The following is a 25,336-nucleotide window of genomic DNA, read 5'->3' on the forward strand; positions in this document are numbered from 1 at the left end:
TGTGTATATATATATATATATATATATATATATATATATATATATATATATATATATCATTCACGTATCATATTTCAAACATATCGTCTAACGCAACACATCAAATAAACATTTCACACATATCAAGCATATGACACGTGTAGAACCACCGGGCACGTGTCCTCATACATCATCAATTTCTAACCATGCTGATAGTACCACTTACTTGGTTGGCATAGGCCAAAGCTACTACGGCCCCTTGATGCTAGCTTAAGGCTGCTCTCTAAAATTTAATTCTACGTAGAAGTCCAACATCATAAATTAGAGTTCTACTCTGAAAATTGGCTCACCTAGTTTTGCATAAAATAATTTAAACTTGCTCCTTATAATTTAAACTAGCTAAGCCTAATTATGCATAAATACCTTAAACTTGACTCCACAAATTTAAGCCTAATTATGCATAAATACTTGAGACTTAACTCCAAAAATTTAAACTAGCTAAAAGATATTCGTTACCTTAAATGCTTCCGAATAATTGAAATTAGAAGGAAATGGTTCGAGCGTTAGACCCAAGCTGCACAAAATGCTGACCTTGAGCTGTTAGAAAGTGTACCCGCACAAAATGCTGGCCTTGAGCGGGTAGAAAGTGTACTGTTCGACTGGCTCGAACCGTTCAATTGGGATGATAAAATGAAAGCGGGGACCTCCCTTTGGAGGCCAACCCCCCACTTCTCACCTTTAGCAATGTGGGACAAAGTTTCCCATTTCTTTTGGGTTATTACAATTTGGCTTCACCCTACTAGGAATTCGTGAAGATCTTTCTGATACAAATAATCTTCAATTCTGTTCCAAAAATCAAAATCGGATTCATCAAACTTCCCAATTCTAATATTTGAACTTTCCATCTTCACAGATCGTGGTGAATCTCACCTAGCTCTAATACCACTTGTTAAGATTTCATAACAACAGACACACTCGATCTAGATGAACACAAAGAATGAGAGAGAGAAAATGTACGGAGGAATATTGGTTAAAGATTTATATGGATGAATTGAGGTAGAAGAGAATATGGAGAATACTATATTTTCAAAGCACAGACTAAAGATATATATATGGTTTAGTTGACTAAGGATGTATGTATACATGTGACTTTAACTGTATAACTATTTATTAATATAACTATCTATGGTTCTATCAAAAAATTTACTATAAATAGTTGTTTACTATACCTGACCATTTTTGGTAGGGATATTTATTAAAGAAAAATAATAAAGTAGCACAANTTTTTTTTTTTTTTTTTTTTTTTTTTTTTAACAAATTGATGAAATTACTGATTAAACTAATAATCAATTGTGACTATTCTTTCTCTACATCTAATTTATAATTATATGATTTTTATTTTTTATTTTTATTTAAAGATAGATAATGAACTAATTAATTGAAATTCATTATAATAAAAAAAAGATTGGAAAAAAGAGGAGAGGGAAAATGAGAATTTATTTGGAGGATTTAAGAATTTATGGGTGTGGGAATGAGAGAATTAGAGTGACCTTCTAGGCTCTACTATCTGTTACAACTTCACGAGAGAAAGTAGATTTGTGACTCTACACGCAAGACAGACAAGAAGCAACCTTCAAGTGGCGCCCATCCGACCACGTAAGAGCTAAGATTAAGAAGTGTCATGATGCGACCAAGGAGAATAGTGCATTCTCCAACACATCAAGAAAATATGAGTTTAAAAGCTCACCAAATTTGGCATGGACTCTAGAGTAAGTTTGTATGAAAGATGAAAGCTCACCAAATTTGGTGTCAATAGGATACTTGATGGACGTTGCATGGGGCCGTATGACTATTTACCATGACATCTACTCAAGAATGATTAGAAATACCTCAAAATATATTGTAGAGAGAGGTATCAATTCTCCACCACCCTTGAGCCCTATGACCTAAGCGAGGTACCCTATGGCACATATGTGTCACAATAAGGGCTCCCGACGATTGCATAACGTTTTTTTTAACGACCATTACATTATATACCCTAAATCATTATATACCCTAAATAGAATATCCATCCTCGAAAGTCTCAAACTCCTGCTGCACTAGTTCGAGGTATTTTTCTCTTATCTCATCTTCCTGCTCCCATGTGGCTTCCTAGTATGATGATTTCGCCATAGTACCTTGATGAAGGCAATATCCATGTTGCGGAGGGCTTTCATACCAACCAAACAAAGTTATCATATTCTCATGCATCTAACAAAACTTGGAACCAAACCAAATGACCTTTAAAAGGGTAATTCTTTGCCAAAATTTTAAAACTAGAAATTGACTGAACTTTGCAAAAGAAATAAAGAAAATATATAGGGTATGCTTAACTTTGAAGCATAGCAAAACAGCTGATTAAAGGTCAATAAATAACAAATGTCAAAGCGAGCTATAGCAAACACAATGAGCAGGTTTCCATTATGCGTATTAATTGGTGTAGAAGAGTGTTGCCAACTTCCTTCCCCATTGGTTTTCACAGATAACTTCAAAATAATAATCATAATAATATTCTTCACATTAATTAATTAATCCCTAAAGGAAATAGGAGGAGATTGGGGATAGGGAGGGAGGGAACCTTTCCAAATACATTTTGAACTAATAACTCTCTCTTATACTTGTTGAACCATACCACCACCCATTCATTGTAATTGTAATTACAATGGATTTCTTTGACAGCCCTACTTTAAAAACCCTGCCATCAACACCATTGCACTGCCTTCGCCCTTTACCCTTTGCCCTTCCCCTTCCCCTCCCCCTCCACCTATTCCAAATTTGGTTTTCAAGCCATATTCACACTCACTGGCTTTCCCCGCCCCATGGAGAATCCTCTTGTTCCATCTGGCATTCGTGGCCCTGGAGGCTGCTGCTTCACTGTACCTGCCTGTTCGATGCTGCTAGAGCTACTCGAAGGCGGAGTTCCCACGTGATTCCCATGGTTATTATTGTGATTATGGTGGTACTGTGATCGACCACGTCCTTTACCACGTACCCTATTTCGGACTCTTCTCTGCCCACCTCCATCTTTTTCGTTTCCCTGTTCCTCTCGCTGCAACAAACATAACAGTAAAGAGACAGAAATGGGTTTCCATGATGGAACAAGTATAATATGCTTCAAGTTCTCTTTTCTGTAAGAGAACAAGCGAAATAAAGAAGATGAAAGAATGTAGGACAGGAGTCTTTAACTACCTACAGGAAAGGACTCCAACCTAATAAGTAAGCGAGTTTTCTTTACCACAACTTTCGTATTACCAATATTTTTGTAAGAAGAAACAAAGCATTTCATTGAAGGAATGAAAATAAATGAAAAGATATCAACAAAGCTCAAAAGATACAAACCCCACATAGGCATCCCTGAAAGGAGAATAGAATTACTGGTTAAAGAAAAGTCCCAGCGCTTAATACATCTAGAGAAATGAAGCATCTAATAAATGCTGCAATGTATCGATGGCAGTAGACAAAACACGTAACTTAGAAGTCGAATCTCAGATTGCTTGATTTCATGTTCAATATTTGCAGTAAAGAACGCAGCTGACAAGGAACGAATATAAAAAATCGGGTCTTCAAGTTCCTCCTTAGGCATACAAGCTAATAGTGATGATAAAAATAACCATCCAGGTTCGTTCTCAACAGCTTTGATCTGCCTACCAATTGGATATCTCTCATGAGTCCAAGAGGATGAGCTTCATGCTTTTCAAAGGGGAAAACATGGGCTTAAATCCATCTTCCTATTATGTCAACCATGCATCATCTTTACCAAATTAAGTACCCTTTTTCCCCCACAATTCCATTAACTCACCTAAGTTCTCTTGCTTCACTGGAGCTTCTTCTTTGCCCAATTTTTCCCCACTCCCTCAACTAAGGATGCCAACATTTTCTTAACCTCAAGAATTTTTCGCACTCTCCGACTGTCCCCTGATGAGATTTTACTTTTCAAACTTGTTGCCCACATAGACCCTTGTTACCAACAAATCGGTTCTAAAGAACCCTTTCACATTAATTTGTAAAATAAAGAGAGCACAAAACTGTTGAACTCCTCAAAAGACCTGGACTCTCCTACCGTGTTGGTCTTCAAGCATAAATGCTAGTAATTTAGACATACTATAACAATATAACCTCCACCAAGGAAGTTAACAGAAAACACTCCAATTTGGGTGCAATTACTTTGTTCCATTGTTTCATTAAAGAACCTCCTGGACATTTGGTTGCCCAAGTCTCCATTCTCTCCTTTTCAAGTTCTCAATCCCACCTCCACTATCATTTCGTATGGAAGTGATTTCTCAATTAACCAACTAGCTTAATTTTCTTCGCGTTCCCTCCCCACAAAATTTCTCAGCTTTCTTTCCAATCTTCATATCCCTTATTGTAACATTAGGAAGATCAACACAATGTAAGTAGGCAAGCAAGAGAGCACCCATTCTGCAAGAGCACGTCCACCTACTCACACAAAGGATAGGATTTTATCACCTTGAAGCTTTTAATTCTTGAATAGACCATATAAAAGTAAAATTAAGATATATTAGATCGATGTATAATCCTATCAACTGTCAAACTTAGATAAACATTCCAAATAGTTATCCAAATTTTTATCTTCAGTGTTCTCTTAGTACAGAGACGGTGCAAGTTTCAAGCCTAAAAATTTGAGCTTCTCAAAACAAGCCTAAAAATTATTTTGAAGCATTGGCTTCAATTTCTGTGTTGCTGTCACGTAACATCTAGGCCATATGTACTGCAGTAGTTTTAACTCTTGAGTCTGTTGGACTTTTCACCAGGATTTGACCCATGTATTCCAAACAAAATAGATATCGTCATTTATCCTTTCGGCTTCTCCATCCGGCATAATCGTTCACATTTATTTCTCTATTTTTGCAAGCTGTCTAACCTATATAATGAAGTTTTTTACATCCATAGTTGCAAGTCCTTGTAATCCTCAAGCCTCCCACCGTCAACTGATCACCCCCTTAGGGTCGACTCCTATTCATTTTGAACAATTAATCGTTTAAGAATTGCCTTTTGTTTCCCTCAACATACTTTCAGCAGACTCCTAAAGCCCTCTTAAACAACTTATCTTTACTGGTTATTCCTTCCTTTTCTCTCCTCTCTGTCGTGATGACATATACATTCTCTTTTCTCATTCCTAATATCCTCCATTGTCCATTTCATGGTAATATCTGCTCCTCTTCACTCCATCCATTAAAAGATAATTTAAGAAAATAAAGCGAAAGGGCATTAATTTTAGATATTCCAGGAATCTAAAGAAGCTTAGAGGAAGTTCAATTGTACTTGTTCATGCGGATGAACATCAGCTTGATCAGAAAGGTCATCAACATGCTTCTCAATATGTGGTTGTTCAGAGGTATCATCATCTTTGCAGTTCATCTCCCCATTATGTCCCTTCTTCCCACGCGGTGGAGCAGATTTTGACTGTGAGCAACAATGAAGTTTCTAATTAGAACACACGCACAAACAAAAAGAAAAAGGAAAAAGAAAAGCAAAAAAGAACAAAACTTCATATTTTGGATTTGGAACTAGCACACGTTTTTGCATACATAAAGCACAAAAAATCTTTATAATGTAAATAAAACACCTTACCATAGCCAATATGTTGTTTGGTACTCTTTATCAACTTTTTTTATAGGAAACAACAAAAACCAAAAAGAGACAACCTAAGGATCAGGGGTAGAGGAAACCCCTCCCCAAGGAAACTAGTTGACAAACGCTTTTCCAATTGCTGATAGTTCTTTTAATAAGAAAGTGAGCATTCATTAAGATTAATGAAAGAATGTCAATAAAAATACCCAAAACTATTTATATGATTGGATCCCAATCAAAAGAATGATGTCAAATGAATAATTACAAAAAAAACCGATTGGATGCCCACAAAGATGAGTTAAACCTAATCGCCTCTAACAGTTCCTCACCAAACCTCTTAGCCCCTCTAAAGATTCTACTATTCCTCTAAAGTCAAATGCCCACAAAATGGCAAAAAAGCAAGTCTGCCACAAGACTTTATCTCAAAAAGGAGGATTCAGGAAAACCTCCTTAAATAAACATAAACAACCCCGGTTACAAGCTAGAACAATCCTGAAGGTTTGAAAAACTGACTACAGAGGAAACAAACAAAAGGGCACTCCCATAAAAAATGGTTCACGTCCTCTTGCTATAAATAGCACATTATTATTTTAAATGCTGCTTCTTGAAACTTATGTATTTTGTAAACCGTTTTGACTTGACTCCGCGAATATTGTTTGTCCCTTTTTACAAAAGAAAATTTCACCGCCCTTTTTACCATTGAGTACACATGCCGACCTGTAATTCAAGGTATCAAAAATTGAGTCGTTACAATATATGTATTAAATTTTTAGAAATAATATTGGTACAACAAATATGATTAGACTTATTAGGATGTTTAACATTTATTAATAGAAATTACATTGAAAAAAGGAAATTGTCCATTAAAAAGATTCTTAAAAATGAATATATATTTTTAAATATACAAAACAGGGAAAATTTCCCGTGGAAAATTTGATCTCCACGAATTCCCGATGGGGAATGCGTGCTCTGATCTCTGTGAAAATAAATAGAAATTTTTGTGAGGATGGGGATTGAAAAAGGTGACAGGGACAAGGATGGGAAAGGCTTCCCTTCCCTGCCCTACCCCGTGGACATCCAATTTAGCTTTCAAGTTGTGAACCTCAGCTTGATACCCAATGGGATATGGCATATCCCAAACCTCTTCCACATTTATGCCTTACCACTAACAACTTTGATGAAGTCAAAGTTAAACCCGTTCCAATCAAGAAGATCCTAAGAATCAGCAACCCTCACAGTCTCCTAATCCTAACAGAAAATCGGCATCATCTGTGTATTAAGTTTCTTATCCCGAACTATAGTGCAATGTTGCCTCAAACCTCTTTCAACTATAAATTTTCCCCTAGCCTTGCCATTAATCAAGACTAAGAAGTTCGCAATGTTGCCTCAAACCTCTTTCAATCCTTGTTGCAAATGAGTTGGCGGACAACTAAAGGGGCAAAAACAAGAAAGTTTGGGTTATCAAGCTTGATTTTGAAAAAGCCTATGACATGGTATATTGTGATTTCTTGTTGGATGTCCTTCAAAATAAAGGTTTTGGTGAAAGATAGATATAGGCAGGATAAAAGGTTGTATTACTAACACATTCTTTTCAATCTTTGTGAATGGAAGGCTAAGAGAGTTTATTTAGGCCTCAAGGGGTTGAGGTAAGGGGACCCTAGCCCTTAGCCCCGTCCTCTTTGTGATTGTTATTGATGTAATGAAAGTTATGTTAGAGAAGGATCATAAGAAAGGCGTTGTATTAATGGCTTTGAGGTGGGAAGAAATCAAACTTATGTGAGTGATTTACAATTCGCTAACAACATCCTCCTTATCTCAAAATTTAATGGTGAGATACTTAAAATTTTGATGAAGATTTCAGATTGTTGATAAATTGGTTTCTACGCTCAAAATCAACCAACAAAAGACTATCATTTCAGGCATATATTTGGAGGAAAGTGAATAAAGGGAGGTGGCTAAGAGTTGGGGATGTGACATTGGTAAGTTGGCCTATGACCGACTAGAGAGTGCCATTGGGAGTGATCCAAATTCTTGGCTCCAGTGGAGGAGAAAATAGCATCAACTCGCAAAGTGGTGCAGTTTCCTTTGCTCTAGTGGGGGGAACTTAAACTCACAAATGCAGTCTTTACTAGCATCCCAATCTACTATCTCTCTATTTTTAAATGCCTTAAGAAAGTACTAAGGAGCTTGGAGATCTATTTGTGATTTCTTTTGGAAGGAGTGGCTAAAGAAAATGGTAGCACTCTTGTAAATTGTAAAATAACATCTCTTCCCACTAGTAAAGGAGCCCTTGGTATAGATAATTTAAAGAGCAAAAATATCACAGCCTATTTTAGAAATGGGGGTGGAGATTCATAAAAATAAATAGTACCCTATGGAAGGAGGTTATAGTCGGCCGATATTCCTTTGAGGAATGGATTACAAAGCATAATACCTGGGCCATGCAAAGGTCCTTGGAAATCCATCTTTGTGGCTTGTGTAAAACTATGAAATGGTTTAAAATTAACCTTGTAAAGGATGAAAAAAGAAAAATCTGGTTTTGGGAGGATATGTGGATTGGTGATTTTGCCATTAAATCTTTGTTCCCAAGAATTTACTATATTGCTTCTTCAATGAACTTTATTAATCAATGTTGGTCTACGTCTACTAATAGTTTGGTTGTTCCTTTAAGGAGGAATTTGATCGATGACAAAACTCTTGTGCGGATTGAGCTTTACAGCCTTCTTGAGAAAAACAACCTTCGAATATAGAGGACTCCCAAGTCCTGGTCAGTTTTCAGTAATTCCTCAACTCAGTCTTTATATGGGTCTTCATTCAAGGAAAGCTAGACATAGGGTGCGTTGGAAATGGTTGAATTACTCCACGTTCCCAAATTGGTGTGTGATGAGAAGATTGAATGGAGAAAATCAAACCATCTTTTGATATTGTGGTTGAAGACTCTTATTTGAAGATATAGATTATTTATTTCAGGAATGTGACCATCCATCCTTTATACCTAGAAAATTTACATCTCGTATTCAGGCTTGTGGCCTTGAGTTTTGTGAAATTTCTTCCACGAATTCTGATGGAAACAGTGTTTGGGTATAGTTTGGTAGCTCCTTCTCCAAGTTTTTTTTTCAACAGCTTCTTCTCCAAGGCTCTCATTGTTGTTTTTCTTCTGGTTTTGTTGGGGTTTCGGCTCTTATTGGTTGTTCACTCTATCCTTCAGAATTCTTTAAAGTTTGTTCTTGGTTTATTCTGTTGGGAGCTGGTTTTTCTGTTGCTTCCTGGTCTTTTGTCTTCTGAGCTTCCCTGGTGATTTGGCCATTATCTTTGGAGTACAACTTCTGGAAGCACCCAATGATCTCATCTTCTATCTCCTTTTCTATGGAGAGAAAATGCCCATCTTCACTTTCTATCATAGAAATAAAACTTTGACTGTTCCTCGTTGTAGCCCACCTACGAAGAAGTATGTATTCTTATCCCCTTATCTAAACAACTTAATCCGACTTTTCTCATTTAGAATGTGTTGCACATTGATGGTCATTTCCAATAACTTAAGACTTTAGAGAAATTCTTTCAGCCTTTTGATGGGCAGAGATGGACCCCTATTCCTCCTCTTTATAGATCTGTTCAATCTGATGCAAAAGGAAAAATCTTCTGATCAAACAACGTTCCCAAAATCCTCTCTTGCTGATTATCTTATTAAATTTCAAAGAGGTACATGTGCCTTTCTACTTTTATAATATAGAAAGGCTAATTAAATCCCTAAATACTAGACAACAACAAATCTACCCCGATTCCTAGATACTAGGTAACAATAAATCTAACTCAGTCCCTAAATATTATGAAACAATAAATCTAAATAGATTCATCCCTCGAGAGTAGGTAACTATAGAGATGAATTAGAGAGATCAACTACTCCCTCGGATTACACAAATATCTCTTTAATATAAGTTAATACTTCAATATTTCCCTCAACCCAAGTAATCGGTATCATTCATTCTCATTCATTACTACTAACTCATGAAATAGTAAGCTATGAAGTTTTTTTTTTTTGTTGGCACATCTGTCCGTTGAAGTCGTGAGAGCTCAAACTCATGCATGCCCCTTGCAGCACTTTCATGGGCATCACTTGTCTCTCTAGTGCTCACTCCTCTTGGAGCACTTCCACGAGCGTTGCTTGCCTCTTTCGTGCTCACTCTGCTTAGAGCACTTCCATGGGAGAGTTCAGCACTTCCACAGGTGTCGCTTGTCTCTCTCATGATGACTCCACTTGGAACACTTCCACAGGCGTCGCTTGTCTATCTCGTGCTCGATCCTCTTGGAGCACTTCTACGAGCGTTGTTTACCTTTTTCGTGTTCACTTCCATGGAAGTGCTCCAAAAGGAGTGAGCACGAGAGAAGCAAGCAACGCTCATGAAAGTGCTCTAAGAGGAGTGAGAATGAAAGAGGCAAGCAGCGCCCATGGAAGGGCTCCAAGAGGAATAAGCACGAAAGAGACAAGCAATGCATGTGACAGTGCTCCAAAAGAAGTGAACACAAGAGAGGCAAGCACGCCTATCGAAGTGCTCTAAGGAGATAGCATGCATGAGTTACATGTTCTCACGACTTCAGTTGCAAATGAGCTAAAAAAAAGACTTCATAGCTTAGTACTTCATGAGTATCCAAGTTAGGAATGAATGATATTTGAGAGGGAGTGTCGAACGATTAGCTTAAGTTAAAGAGATATTTGTGTAATCCCAGTAAGTAATTGATCTCTCTAATTTATCTTGTTACATCAAATCCCAGTAAGTAATTGATCTCTCTAATTTATTTGTTACATAGTATTGTTACATAGTATCTCTCTAATTTATTTAGATTTATTGCTACCTAGTATCTAGGGATTTATTATTACCTAATATCTTGGGATTTAGTTAGACTTGGACCTACTTATTCCACAAAACAAAAATAATATGATGCTTTAGCCCTTTGTGCAACTCTTTATTAACTTTGAATAAGAGAGAATAGAAATAACCTTCATGCAATCCAATCAGCCACCCGAAATGCAGTACATAGTATACTAAGCTATGTCCAGAGGCTTTTTCCATGTATTTGATTTGCTTTCTGGTGCATATCCTTTTTTTTTTTTTTTTCAATTACTTTTATTGCCCTGTTACTTATATGTGTGTTTATAAACAAAAAAAAATTAAAATTAAAATGCACCAAAAAGCAAATCAAATACAAGCAAAAAAATATGCTAGTCTTAGATTAAGTACCGTGCATGTAAGCATCAAACGAAGCCTAAGTGCATTTCTCCAATTCCCTTCATCATTTAATTCTGCAACCTGAAAAATTAAGAAACTTCCTTTACATCTGAGTTCCCTTCACAAGAATGAAAAAGACTAGAATAGAAAGCACTTACAGCCTTCTCAGCCAGCACAACAGATTCATATTCCACGAATGCGTGCAACTGAAATAGAAAATGTAGCGAGTTAATTTATTCCCTTTAGTAATAAGAAATATTGTAGTGCATTTAAAATTTTATAGGCATTGATGACATAGTACATTGAATGGCCTGTTTTAAGGCTAAGTTGCATTTGATATGGATTTTAAGAGAGTTAAATGCGATTACAGAAAAATCTTAACCACTTATTGTATTTGGTAAAACTGTTTAGGAACGAATCCATTAAAATCATTTTTGATTCACATGATTTGTTCCCTGCTAGTTTTGAAAATTAGACTCCTGCAGAATCAGGTGCCTCCCTTAATAAACTTTCAATTTATAATTTAAGATATTTAGATTACTTTTATAAATCTAGTATGTAGCATAACCAACTCCTGATCTCCTAATTTTTCAAATTGAATATTTTAATGCAACCATTCTTTGAGTAAACAATGCTGGTATCGTTTTTATAAATAAAAAAAAAATTATAACCTTTTCCTTTAATATTTAACAAATAATTTAGAGCAAACATGGTAGAAATATAAACGGAACACATAAAAACATATCTTTTATAATCAATAAAAAATATGCAAAATCCTTTATGATGAAATGACTTTCTAGTGTGGGGTCTTCTCCCCAAAATCCTTGATGATGGGTATGGGAGAAAAGACAGAACTCATAAACCCCGTACTAGGAAAGACAGTATGGAAAGGAAATCACCCAAAAACTGTGAAGTCTTTTTCAATGGGAAATTGCGTACAAAGCCATTAGCACAAATGAAAACCTACAAAAAGGTCCTACATGACTCTATTTCCCAATTGGTGCCTTTTATGCAAGAGAGACAACGAATCATGAAACTAACTGTTTATACAGTGTACATATGACTATAACTTCTAGATAAAGATTTTCAATATCTTCGTAGGGCACACCTCTTTATTCCTAGGGAGGTTAAGGATTTACTAGACATGGTCTTTAACGTACCACCCTTTCAAGAATGCAAAAGCTCCAATGAGCCATGGTTTTTCTTTTGGAATCTTTGGAAAGAGTGAAATCAAACAGTTTTGATAGAAAAGACGCAAACTCGTACTAGGTATTTCAAGAGTGTTGTTTACCAAGACAATTCTTGGTGTAAATTGTCTAATTCTTTTGCTTCATATAGTCATACCTCTATCCTTGTTAATTGGGAAGGTCTTTTGTAAGTATCATGAATAACACATTCTTTCTGTAAATTTCGAACATTAACAAAATTTGAAAAAAAAAATTAAAAAATTAAAAAAATTTTGACGTATGTCTACTTAGTCATTATAGCTAAATCACAACAATTTAGTATTCCTGTATCAAAAATTATAACCTGTCTTTTTAATTTAGGTTAAGCTGAAATTTACCTAAACACTAATTTTCAAAAAGCACAATTCTAGCAAAAGCTACACCAATCCCAAACTATGCTAATTGTTTCAAAAAGCCCACAAACAAATACATGCACCTCTACGTCTCGCTTCAAAGTTGCTAGTATTTAAATAATATAATAAAGAAAATAAATCAATTTTGTAACCATTCAAAAAAGAAAGGTGTCACTGCAAAAAAAAATTAAGAAAAAAATGTTGCGTTCCATATGCCATGCCTCCACCCAACATCAGGCCATTAGTGGTGAATGAGATTAAGAAAACAAAAAATTAATTTTTAAAAAACTATTTTTGTCTGTTTTCAACATTCCTCTGAATTTGAAAAGCATTATTTTAATTCTAAAACTAAAAATGAATTGGTTACTAAACATGTCTTTAAAAAACTAAAAACAAAAACAGAAAAAGCGAAAACCAACTGGCTATCAAACGACCCATGGTTTTTTGGAACTTGTTTTTGTTTTCCAAGAATTCAAATGTTTCCTTGAGAAAATGAAAAATCATGGTAAAGAGGTTGTGAGAAAACGAATTTTCAAAAACCAAAAACTAAGGCCCCATTTGATCACCATTTTTTTTGAGTTTTTGAAAATTAAGTTTATAAACATTATGGGTTTCTTTGTTTTGGTATCTATTTTTAACATATGCCTTCAAAATCAAAGTCAAAATTTGAAAATCGAAAAAAGTAGTGGTTATCAAACAGTTGGTCCTCTGTATGCATCCATTAGAGCTGATATTAATAAACATACCTATATCGGATTTCTCNAAAAAAAGAAAAAAAAAAAAAAAAAAAAAAAAAAGGAGAGAGAACAGGGTTGGATTTAGAGGGCAATGCAGCATCCCAAAAATCAAATAAGGGGAAAAAAAATCCGTCCTATACTTCAAACCAGTGTTCCCCACCTAATTTGGAACCAGTTCTTCTGGAGATTTTGGATAATCCCTACAGCAGACTTTAAGGAAATCATGCATACAATGCTAAAGGTTAATGGAGAAGAAAGATTGCACCAACAATCCCAGATACCCTATGCTACAGCAAATAGGTATACCTTGTTACTGTAATGCATTCCATCAGCTTTGGCTGATTTAGATGTTGAAGAAGTTCCACTATCTGAGATTTGAGGTTGACACGTTCGAATGTTTTTAACACTGCCAAAGAGTAAAGCGGTATGATAACTCAATATTACTTTAGTAAGCTGTTGAACATGGAACAATAAAATCACTAAATACTTATACCTCCCAACAGCAGAAAAAATCTTCATGAGGTTTTGGTGGCAATGATCATCAGGTAAATTCTCCGCAATGACTATGCGAGACTGAGGGGGCAAGTAAGACAAAAGGCATAACAAACAAAGATTTAAAGCATTGGTTTGTAAATCAATGATATATTATGGGCACTGGGATGGAATCATCACACATGTTTTGATGAAAATAGAACCAGATGAAAAAAATTTAACTTAAAAAAGGAAAAAAAAAAAGAGAGAGAGAGAGAGAGAGAGAGAGAGAAACTAAAACATTCTCTTTATATAATTTATGTAATCATTAAATTAAATAAATAAACCCTACTTGCAGCTCCTCCATATCTGACTCTGAAAGTGGTTGTTTGCGTCTAACTTTCTTTCCATCTTCACTAACCATCTGCAGAATATTGAACCAAAAAGCATGAGGGGAACAAAACAAGAAAGAGAAATTTGGGGAACAAAACAAGAAAGAGAATTGAGGATAACTTCAGGGCAACAGAGGTAAAGAAGGATGTTAAAATAAATTAAATACTCACAAGCTTAGAAGAGTTGCGCAAAATATTGGCTAGCTGAGAGTGGCTATTAATGAGAGCCTTAATCTTCTTGAATGATGCAACAACCGATATAGGCACTGAATTAAAATGGACCTTACTCAGGTGAAGTATTTTAGAGAGAGAAAGAGAGAAGGGAGGCCAGATGACTAATTCTAAATCATCATCAAGTAATGAGTTTTACCAAAGCAATCCACCAATGGCAGGATGGTAAGAGTGGGATCTCCACACGTTAACAGAATGTGAAATTCAAATAAAAATGCCAAGAGAGAATCTTACCATATCCATCGGGATCTTTATTGATAAACCTCATCAAATGATCAGTAGTTGCCAAATTTAAATCACTGAAATAATATTCCACCTAAAAACCATAATTTCGCAAATAATTTAATAAAGTGAATGATAAAAAGAAGGTAGGCATAGAAAACAATATCTAATTAATATTGGAATTTAAAACACAGTAAAAGTACCCAACCTACTAAATTAACTGTTCAACTTTTTAATTGATACCCACGATAAGAGTCCTGGCAAACTTATGTACCTTTTTATTTTCAAAGGATACTTGCAGAAAAGTGATATCCTAGACTAATAGTCATAAAGATTCAAATTTATAATTTCAAAGTCATCAAATTGATCCTTGTTGGGTGGTAATAGTGAGCACCAAAAGCCATAAGGAATGATCCAACTTACTAACGTTGAGTCAGAAAGGACAGCTCACCACTATATCAACTTTAAAACAAGGATAACCAAATACTTTTATCCATTGTTCGGCCCTCTCCCACTTTTTTTCTTTTTTCTTTTTCTTTTTTTAACTTAATGTAGGGTCATAGGAACACAAGAGACTTTATCAGATACCTACCTCAATTGTCTCTTCTGAGTTTTATATGATATATGTAGAATATCCATTTGACAGCTTTAAAGAGTCATTTTTTTCCTTTCCTTTTTTTGACAAGGAACAAAGAATATGACATTGCTTTTCATGCAATTTGCCCAAAAAGTTACTTTTATGGATATTCTTCTACGGAAAGTTATTATCCAGTTTTCTACATGGTTTCCTTCAGCAGATGCAAGATCCAAGGTGCTGTGGTGGTTATTATGTTAACCATCCTCTCAAAAACCAGAGGTCAATATCCAAGCTTCAAGATCTTCATGTTCTGCTGTCCCTTTTATAAGCAAAAGATAATCACAGTTTTCACCCTTCCAAACATCAGCATATTGAAGTTCTACACCAACAATCCTTGGATTCTAGATACTCTGGCTGTTTAGGGGATTAAAAGGTAAAATTTACTAACCTATAAGGCAGTGTATGGGGTGAAGGTTTGGGTTTGTGTGGGTTTAATAGAGTGATTGTACTTCATAGGTGATAGAAAATTTATCAGAAATATATACTTTAAAAAAAATACAATAGCACAAGGTTATCCCAGACCATCTATAGAACTACTACTGCAAGATGTGTCATGATATGAGATTATTTGAGCTGTAACATTAAACCAAGTTCTAGAGCAAGATTTGATAAGCAAGTGTCAAAAAGTTTCCTCTCAATAAACTTTGCTTCCTCTCTGACCAAATCTCCCAAAAGAATTAGCTTTCAATCCCATTATCCTTTGAAGTCACATATCTTTTTCTAACCACACTCCCCAAAAAGAGTCATTACCAAACTTATCGTCAATTATGAAAACAATTTATTCAGAAGAAAGGTAGAGAAAATGTCTTGCCCACGCAACAATTACTTAACTCCATGACAAAATCTCCTTAAGAAACAAAATCGACAAAATATGAAGGAACCAAAAGAAAATCTTATCTTAGATGTTGAAGCTGTTATGGATAAGTCAGAAGGGTGGGAGACGGAGAGAAGTGATCAGCAGAAGAATAGTTTCTGGAGGCTAACTTCAATGATTGTTCATACTAGGATATTTGGATAATATCTTTGCTCTACCTAGTATCTGCCCCTTTGCAAAAAAAGGGGAAGAAGTTTGCAGAACCGGCAATGAAAGTTGGCCTAAACACTCTTTGAAAGGTTGCACAAATACATGGTGTCCAAATCTATAGACTCACAAGGGAAAATAGCGTTTTTTTAGTTTTCTTTGTAGAAATAGATTATGAAAGGTGGCCCAAATACATGCTGTTTCTTGTTTTATCAAAAAACTGAAACCTTGATTGAAAGAATACAAAGGAGACCAGCAAACCAGCCAAAGGTATACAAAAAGACAGCTTCAAAAGGAGCCAAACCAAACTCCAATCCAACAAGATAAATCCCTTGGATACAAACACCCAACGCGAGACGTTAAACCTAGCCAAGGACCAAAATTCCTCCAAAGACCTCTCCACCCTCTAAAAATCTTATTATTCCTCTCCAACCAAATACCCCGAAAGTGAAGTGGGATCTCCTCCTTCATAAGACAACAGTCCCAGTTAAGGGGAAAACACACCCCAAAAATGAGCAAGAAACTTGCACCAGTACAAGAAATAGCTCAAATTCTCAAATGCCTCCCCCTACCAAGAATATACCATCTGCAGCCTCAAAGCAAAGAAATAGTGTCTCAGAATCTGGTCCATAGTGTTAACATCCTCATCAAGAACCTACCAAGCAAATAATTTGACCTTCTTGGGAATATTTGCCTTCCATAACAAAAAGCAGGGAGGGAAGAGCACTAAAGCTACACAAAAGGCTAATAAGTACAAGAAATAGCTCAAATCCTCAAATGCCTCCCTACCAAGAATATACCATCTGCAGCCTCAAAGCAAAGAAATAGTGTCTCAGAATCTGGTCCATAGTGTTAACATCCTCATCAAGAACCTACCAAGCAAATAATTTGACCTTCTTGGGAATATTTGCCTTCCATAACAAAAAGCAGGGAGGGAAGAGCACTAAAGCTACACAAAAGGCTAATAAGTACAAGAAATAGCTCAAATCCTCAAATGCCTCCCTACCAAGAATATACCATCTGCAGCCTCAAAGCAAAGAAATAGTGTCTCAGAATCTGGTCCATAGTGTTAACATCCTCATCAAGAACCTACCAAGCAAATAATTTGACCTTCTTGGGAATATTTGCCTTCCATAACAAAAAGAAGGGAGGGAAGAGCACTAAAGCTACACAAAAGGCTAAAAAAGAAACCACAAGAGAACCTTTAGATGGACAAAGAATTTTAGTTCCCATATGGAGAATGATACTACAAAAATTCAATAAGAGCAGCAACAACAAAGACTCCCTATCGAACAAGGGATTAACAAATCCAATTTTGAACAAAAGACAAGGACTAAAAGAAGAAATAATGGAAGAGCCTGGCACATCCTCGAAGTAGATAAATGATAGAAGCAAAGAACTCCAAACACAAGGGTCTATGACCCACCCAAAAATACTCCCAAAAATAGGTGCTCAAGTCATCTCCAACACGCGAGTCACATAACTAAGGAAAGGGACTTGAAGCAATCACAAAACAAGGATTCTTTACCGTGCCATTAGACCCATTTGGATGGATGGAGGTCGTTTGCTCACGATGACCATATGCCACAAAGAATTCAATTCCAATGCGAAATGTCATAACCATTTAGCCAACAATGCCAAATTATGAAGTCTCAAACCGGATTCCCAACCCCCCCAATTGATCTACTTTGAAAAATTAGTCCACCTAATCAAATGAGGACCTCCTCCCCATCAACCCTTTCCCACAAAAAGTCCTTCATAATCGTCTCAAAGTTCTTACACAAAAACAAGAATCCTAAACACTGACATGAAGTAAGAAGGAGTCTCACAAAGTACACACTAAAAGATTCAGCTTCCCTCCCTTTGAGAAAAGCCCTTTTCTAGGTTGCAAGCTACCTTTGGATCTTTTTACCTACAGCTCCCTTTGAAAAAAGAAATCTTGCTGATATAAACAATATTAGTGCAGAAGGAAAAGAGAGTACAGAACGGAATTGGCAGGGAGCTCTAACCCCTTTTCAAGTAGCCCTGACTTCTAACGAACATAATATGTGCCTAGAGAAGCAAAATAATTCGCAGGCTCAAAACAGTTACGGTGCTTCATAAAATTAACCCAAGCAACTATCCCATAGAGATTTGACAGAAGGATATGAAATTCAGCTCCATACCAACGTAAATATTGAACAAAGCAGATATCAAAATCTTGACACGAAGTGAAGCGCATAAACATAGAGGATCTAGTAAAAAGAAAAGGCAACCTGATTCAAAAGCTTCTGGGAAACTTCCTCAGTGAGTTTAGTCCTAGACGGAGCACCATAGTCGGACTCAACCGGAGGCTTCTGAGGTTGCTGCACAACGTTGTCAGGGTCATGAAATCCACCATTATCGGCATAATACTGAGGATTATGAGGATGATAAAGCACAGGAACATGATGGGAATGATGGTGGTGGTGGTGGCGATGATGAGGATGATAGTGATGATTCGGAATAGAAACAACATGAGTGGGAACAGGAACAGGAACAGGACCAGGAACAGGGCTCTGAATGGGAACATGGAAGGGAGATCCAGGTGGAGGGGGAGGATAAACATGCATCACGGCCGGCGGCGGAGGAGGAGAAGGAATGAGAATCCGAGGCGATTGCTTGGAGGAAGGAGTAGGAGGAGGAGGAGGCTGAGAGCCAGAGGAGGAGTGCGGAGGTTGTAGATCGGGACGAGGGGAGGAGCGAGTGGGGACGAACTCAGGAGCCTGGGCGTTGAGACGGCTGAGAGAAGAGTTCCGGGAAAGAGATGGATCGGATTGGGAAGGGAGAGGAGGGGAGGGGGAAGGGGAAGGGGAAGAGGAAGAACGGTGAGCCATGGAAATGGGTGTATGGAGATCGAGACCGTGAGGAACAGAGAGTGTCGTCTGCCTCCGACGACGAAGACGAAGAAGAAGAAAGTAAAAAATTAAAATAAAAAATAAAATTAAAATTAAAAATTAAAAATAAAAGGAAAAAGCAAGAAAAGAAAAAAGAAAAGAAAAAGCCCAGTGGAGGGCGAAGAAGGCAACTGAGAGGTCTGAGGGAGAAGATTTCTCGTCTCACCGCCATCACTTCACTCCTATTTATACTGCTTTTTCTCTCCCCATCATTGCTCCCTTTTTCTTTTCTTTTTTCCCCCAAAAAAATTCCCTAAATTAATTCTATAAATTCTTTTCCTTTTTCTTATTTTCTTTTTTTTTCTCTTATTTCAATTATTTTATTTCTTTTCAATTTTTCCTATGTATTCGATGTTCATCTATGCTAAACTGTGTTGCAATTATGTCACCGATATAAGTGGTTGCAGTTTCATCACCAACGGAAGTGTCGGATTACGCGTATTGAATATTACGGAGAAAATTTTTGAACTGGTTCTTTCTTTAAATCCAGACATATAAACTTTATTCTACAAAATCTTCCCATTTATGACTCGAACACATTATTAAGACATACGAAGATTCTCGTTACATTTGAATTTCATTATCTAATATACGTTAATTATTAAATTATTTTAATATTTGATGTATTAAATACAATAAATATTTTTTTCTTTTATATTTCAAACTAAATATATTTTTCTCCTTTTAATTTAATATATCTAATATATTAAATAAGGATATTCTCCGATCACAAGACAATGATGTATGAGGTCTCTAACATTTTCATTCATTATCATGTAAAAGATGTCCTTCTGTTTTCCTTCCTGTCATATCATTTTTCAGCATAGTCGTTAAGGCATGTATCAGGGTTGCATCTCATATCAATCATATTATACATGGTCTTATGTTCATATCCTTCGACATATCATATCATAAAACACGTCACAACATGTTTTGTATTGTCAAACGTGTTACAACATAACATATATTGTATCATCAATAGTCACATCGTAACACATGTCATAACATTAATATAACATATCACTGACATTTTATAGTCGTATCATTTCATAAACATATCATAGTCATATCGTTTCATAAACATATCACGCATCATACATATCAAGCATATGACACGTGTAGAATCACGACGCACATGTCATCATACAAAACATCAATTTTCAACCATACCGATAGCTGCCACTTACTTGGTTGGCTTTAGCCAAAGTTCTATCTAGCTCTAAATTTGCTTACTTTCATCATTCGAATTCGTTCTCACTTATGTCAAGACTTCCCCTATTTTGTATATTCACTTAGTTGACTCAGTAAAAATGGAATTCAATGTTTTATTGTTTCTGTAACAACCCTAAATTTCCACATATCTAGAGTCGCTACTAACGTCTCATGCTCATCTCTAATGCAGAATATAAATCTAAGAATGCTCATCTTTATTAGCGGAAAAATTTAAAACTTCAAAATACGTTCAAACATTAGAAAACACTGGACTTACGTGTTTCAAACATCATACTGGAGTTCGAAATAAGATAAAAACAATTACAAATTAAATAATTTAAATGAATGAAATGCAAACCCCCTATCCTAACGAAGACTAGGAATTTTAAATATGCAACTATCCTATGCACGCGCCACAGTCTCTGATCATGATGCCGCCGTCAACCGTACATGGGCGCCTTGCCTTTACCTGAGAAAAAATAATATGGCACACGGCCTGAGTATTTCGAAGTGACCCCACTACAGGGGTCATGCTAATGCAAACACATGCAATCATGAATTTGGGACTATCTCTAATCATCTTAAGGGTGGCCTCCAGTCTCGGACAAATTGGATGTGTAGTACTTCCCTACACACGACTCACACGTGCGAGTGTGAATCCCCAGGGCGCTCGCACACCCCCTGGACCCTCTGGTCAAGCTAATCTGTAGCGACGTCCGGAGGTCAGCAAAACTCCATAGTGTCATGCACCTCATGAACACCCTCATCTGTGTGCTTTCGCACCTGTGCGCATTCGCGCTCATCATACGGTGCGCGTCCGCACTCATCATCTCTAGGGGAAGTAGCCCTATGCTTATGAACATACAAAATGCATGAGGTCCCTCTAAATCCATCGTAATGTCTCTTCTGACACAACCCTCTAGTCTCATCTCTTGGTTACACTATGTAACACGTGCTCGTGGATATTTACATTAATATCATTTTCATACTCTTAGGGTTGTGTCCTATGTCGATCTAACGACATGATGCAATATGGCAAACAACATCATAAGGCATGTTCAACATGGAAAACATCATCATGTTAATAACATCGTCATGCATACATCATACTCATCAGAGAAGCCATTAAGTGCATCAAATATAACATGTACGTCATGCATCGAAACATAAATAGCGTACATCTAACAGACATCATCACAACACAACGTCATACACACACATCATCATAATTCAAACCATCTTTAGCCTATCCTATAGTAAGGTCACTTACTTGGTTGGCCTTGGCCGAAGTACTTCCTAAATAGCTAAACGTAAGCTCTCGTTCCGTGAGAGCTGCTTCCTACGTTGCCGGAGTTTGTTTCCTATCACACCGTTCACCAGTTTTCGTTAGTATTTCACAATTAATTTATCTATAATTCAATAAATGTGAAATACGGCTCTAAAATGGCCTCAGATACCTTAATCGGGGTCGAAAACAGATCCGGGAGGGTCGAAACAATGGAAACCAGGCTGAAAACAGGTGAGCCGAGCCGAGTCGAACAGTCGCTGGGAGCCACCGGAGCGTCACCAGAGGGAGCCCGAGCCGTTTGCGCTGAGGGACCGCCTGCGCCGCTGTGTGACACGTGGCAGCAGCAGAGCGAGCCATGTCGTGCGGTAGCGTCGAGTCGAAGCGCGGGTCGCAGTCCGATTCGGGTCGCGGGCTGCAGAAGGCTACTGGGCCAAGACTAATCGTCGGGCCTCAGCTTACTGGGCTGGGCCGCAAGTGTTTGGGTTGCAGGCCTGCTCGATTGGACCGTGGGTCTGGTCTCGGGTTGGTTCAACTGAACCGTAGCTTCTGGGCTGGTTTGAGGTTTGGGCCGCTGTAGTTGGGCTGGGCCGAAGGCAGAGGCCGAGGGAAGGAATGGGCTGGCTCTCTCGGGTTTTGGGTTCGGGTTGACCTGGATTCGTGGATCTCGTCTTCCTTACCCGACTTTGGCCAATTTTCCGGCAAGTTTTCTCTCTCCTTCCCGTGGCATTTCCGTTGTCGATTTCGGTTCTCTTTCTTCCTTTTCCTCTTTATTTGTCGTCCTTCTTTCTTTTCTGGGCGGCCTAAAAGTTCCTAAAACCACAGATCTAAGAATGATTAGGAAAACTCCATTTTCTGACCTCGGTTACCGACGACGGCGCTTACGAAAAAGCACAAAACGCACCTTGAGTTATTGTGCTTTCGTTAGGGATCCTTCTCATGGTGGTAACTAATCGTTTGGTGTCGGTTTTCAGGTGGTTTGGGGGCTCGTCAGAGAAACTGGAAACTAGCCGACGTTTATCCGAAATCTCTCTCTCTCGTATTTTCTTTCTTTTCTCCCTTTGCAGGTATTCTGATAGGTGCTGGGAGTCGTGGGTTGAAGGCTGAGCGTGGTGTGGCCATCGTTTCGCATNCTATATATATATATATATATATATATATATATATATTTTTTTTTTTAAATTTACGTTCACTGTTGTTCTTGGTCAATTTTATTCCATTTTTGGCTACTAATACTAACATGATTTCATATAACTCATATAAATTCGCATTTAATTTCTAAATCAAAACTAAATAATTACACCAAAATTTGAAAAGATCTTAGATATAACTAGTTGTGATTTATAAGTTTATGTATTTCGAGGCTAATTTAGATGTCTTTATTTCTCTCCACATCTAACAAAATGGAATGAGAATAATTTTGATAGAAAGATAGATTAAAACTCTATATGTAACGACCCTAAATTTTCTACTTAATTTAAGATCGCTACTGTATACGTACCATAAATGTTGAATGCGGAAGACTTCATTTAAATTCCATAAAACATAACCTTTATCTTAAAACACAGCCATGGACTTACGTGTTTCGAAAACATATTTAAAACGACACAACAAAAGACTAAACAAAATGAATAAGAGTTTAAGTTAAAAACATCCTATTCTAGCCTAAGTCTAAGAAAATAAATACCACTATCCTTTGCATGTGCCATGGTCTCGAGTTGCGATGTCGTCGTCAGCGATATAGGAATGTCTTGCCTTAACCTGAAAAATGTATGTAGTAGCACATGGCTTGAGTATTTAAAGATATACTCACTATTGGGGTTAAATGTAACAATCACATGCAATGAGATGATGAGACCTATTTTTCATTCCATTTTCCCTATGGTGCTGTCTGGGTAATTTTGAACGTGTACCATATACTCTACACACAGCCCATACATGCGAGTATGGGCTCACCAGCTAATTCGCACACCGCTGGGCCACTTTCCTTATCCAGTGGGCGTACTCTAGGAGCCCCTTAGGCCGGACACCCGCTAGAACTAGTAACCGTCACGGCAGCGCTATGCAAAGCATAACGATCGTTGTCCTACCATTGGATGTATGTGTCTATACCCTTGTGATGGGATAGGGGTATCCCCAAATGCATGAGCACACATAATGCATGAGGTCCCAAAACTTGTCTATTTTCAATATCCTTTAATACAACCCCGCTAGCATTAAGTACATATCATATCATTTTTCATATCGTTTCAAATATCATTCATTCATATCATATCGTTTCTCATTCTTCAGTTCTCAAATATTCTCATATCATACATAATTCTAACGATGTTATATTTCATGTCATTCATATCATGTTGTATACACACAATTTAAGAGACCTAACATAACGTTCTATGCTTTTAACATAACATTTCATCATATACACATCATACCATGACATATTGCATCACAATGTATCATATCATAAACAAGTCATAACGTAAACACTTCGTAGTCATATCGTTCTCTAACTTCTCATAGCCTTAACGTTCTTATACCTATCACAGACATATCATTACGTGAACGTACCTTAGTCATATCGTCACAAGAACGTATCTTAACGTTATCGTTCTATCAATCCTAACGCTATCGTTCTATCAATCTATCACAAACCTATCCCTTTCTACCCGTAACCTAACCGTATTCTTCCATCAATCTCTCTTATCCATATCACTCTGGTATGTAACCTAACCTTAACGTTTCATGAACATATTTTACTCCTATCGCTACATTTCGTTTTGTGCATCCTTCTCGTATCCTATCTCAAACATATCCTTGAACACATTGTACCGTAACTATTATCATACAATTCACCTATTGTAACGTATACATAACAAATAAGAAGCATATCAATCCACAGACAATTCACACATATCAATATATATGACACGTGCAGAACCACAGGGCACGTGTCAACATCAAATATAACCATGTCGATAGTGAGGTCACTTACCTGGCTAGCTTAAGTCGTTGTCACGAATATATCTTTAATGAAAGTTCGATTCCGTCCTTTGAAATCCGAGTCAACCTATATGAGCCCATGACATCAATTTCAGGTTTGAACTCTATAACATTATTTCTCTACTTTACATTGGTCCATTGTTAAAAGTCTTGAAATGTTATATATCTATAATTATATTTTTATTAAAAAGTTACTGTTGTATAAGAAAGTAGATCCAGCTATTTCAAGTTATTCTTGGCTTTACTATCCTCTATATTTACCCTTTGTATCTACCTTTCTCTCTATATTTAATTGTGGTTTTTAATTCTCTAATTTTTTTTTGTATTTGTTGCATTTTAATTCTGTTGTCATGTATTACAAATTTTGAGTGGATCTCTATTTCCAAATTTTTCCTTATCTCATTATTTCCTAAAGTTTTACTGGTCATTCTATCTTTAATTTATTCTTTGGCTACTGATAAAAATTTAATCTAATATTACTAATCTGACAAAAATTTAATCCAATATTACTAATCTGACAAAAATTTAATCTAATATTACTAATCTGACATGATTTACTGAATCGTATAAATGATTGACATTTAGTTTCTAACTCAAAGCTAGACCATGGTAATAATTCAACATCTAACTATAATTGGTTGTAATTTCAAAAAAAAAAAAAAAAAAGATAAAGAAAATGAAGATTTAATTTAATCAGATCTAGAAAATGAAGATTTTGTAATTTCAAAAAAAAAAAAAAAAAAAAAAAAAAAAAAAAAAAAAAAAAAAAAAAAAAAAAAAAAAAAAAAAAAAAAAA

The 25,336-nt window shown here is 36.5% G+C and overlaps 1 protein-coding gene across 1 annotated transcript; it reads right to left on the minus strand.

Moving 5' to 3' along the window:
• Positions 1-2,411: 2,411 nt before the first annotated feature.
• Positions 2,412-19,186, minus strand: LOC111793172 (la-related protein 6B-like). The gene is made up of 10 exons (XM_023674945.1): positions 18,381-19,186; positions 14,480-14,561; positions 14,186-14,280; positions 13,975-14,046; positions 13,645-13,724; positions 13,458-13,557; positions 10,994-11,041; positions 10,848-10,916; positions 5,302-5,442; positions 2,412-3,067 (listed from the first exon to the last, which is right to left on the minus strand). The coding sequence occupies exons 1-10, from the start codon at positions 18,978-18,980 to the stop codon at positions 2,801-2,803; spliced, it is 1,554 nt and encodes a 517-aa protein (XP_023530713.1). The 5' UTR covers positions 18,981-19,186; the 3' UTR covers positions 2,412-2,800.
• Between the last annotated feature and the right edge of the window lie 6,150 nt (positions 19,187-25,336).

This window comes from Cucurbita pepo, chromosome LG04, assembly GCF_002806865.2.
Source record: "Cucurbita pepo subsp. pepo cultivar mu-cu-16 chromosome LG04, ASM280686v2, whole genome shotgun sequence".
NCBI lineage: Eukaryota > Viridiplantae > Streptophyta > Magnoliopsida > Cucurbitales > Cucurbitaceae > Cucurbita > Cucurbita pepo.

Coding starts and splice junctions, on each gene's coding strand:
- LOC111793172 (XM_023674945.1), bottom strand. CDS start 18,980: ATGGCTCACCGTTCTTCCTCTTCCCCTTCCCCTTCCCCCTCCCCTCCT. Junction 13,725..13,974: donor CAGATATGGAGGAGCTGCAA/GTAGGGTTTATT, acceptor TTGCCCCCTCAG/TCTCGCATAGTCATTGCGGA. Junction 11,042..13,457: donor GAATGCATTACAGTAACAAG/GTATACCTATTT, acceptor TTTCTATTTCAG/TTGCACGCATTCGTGGAATA.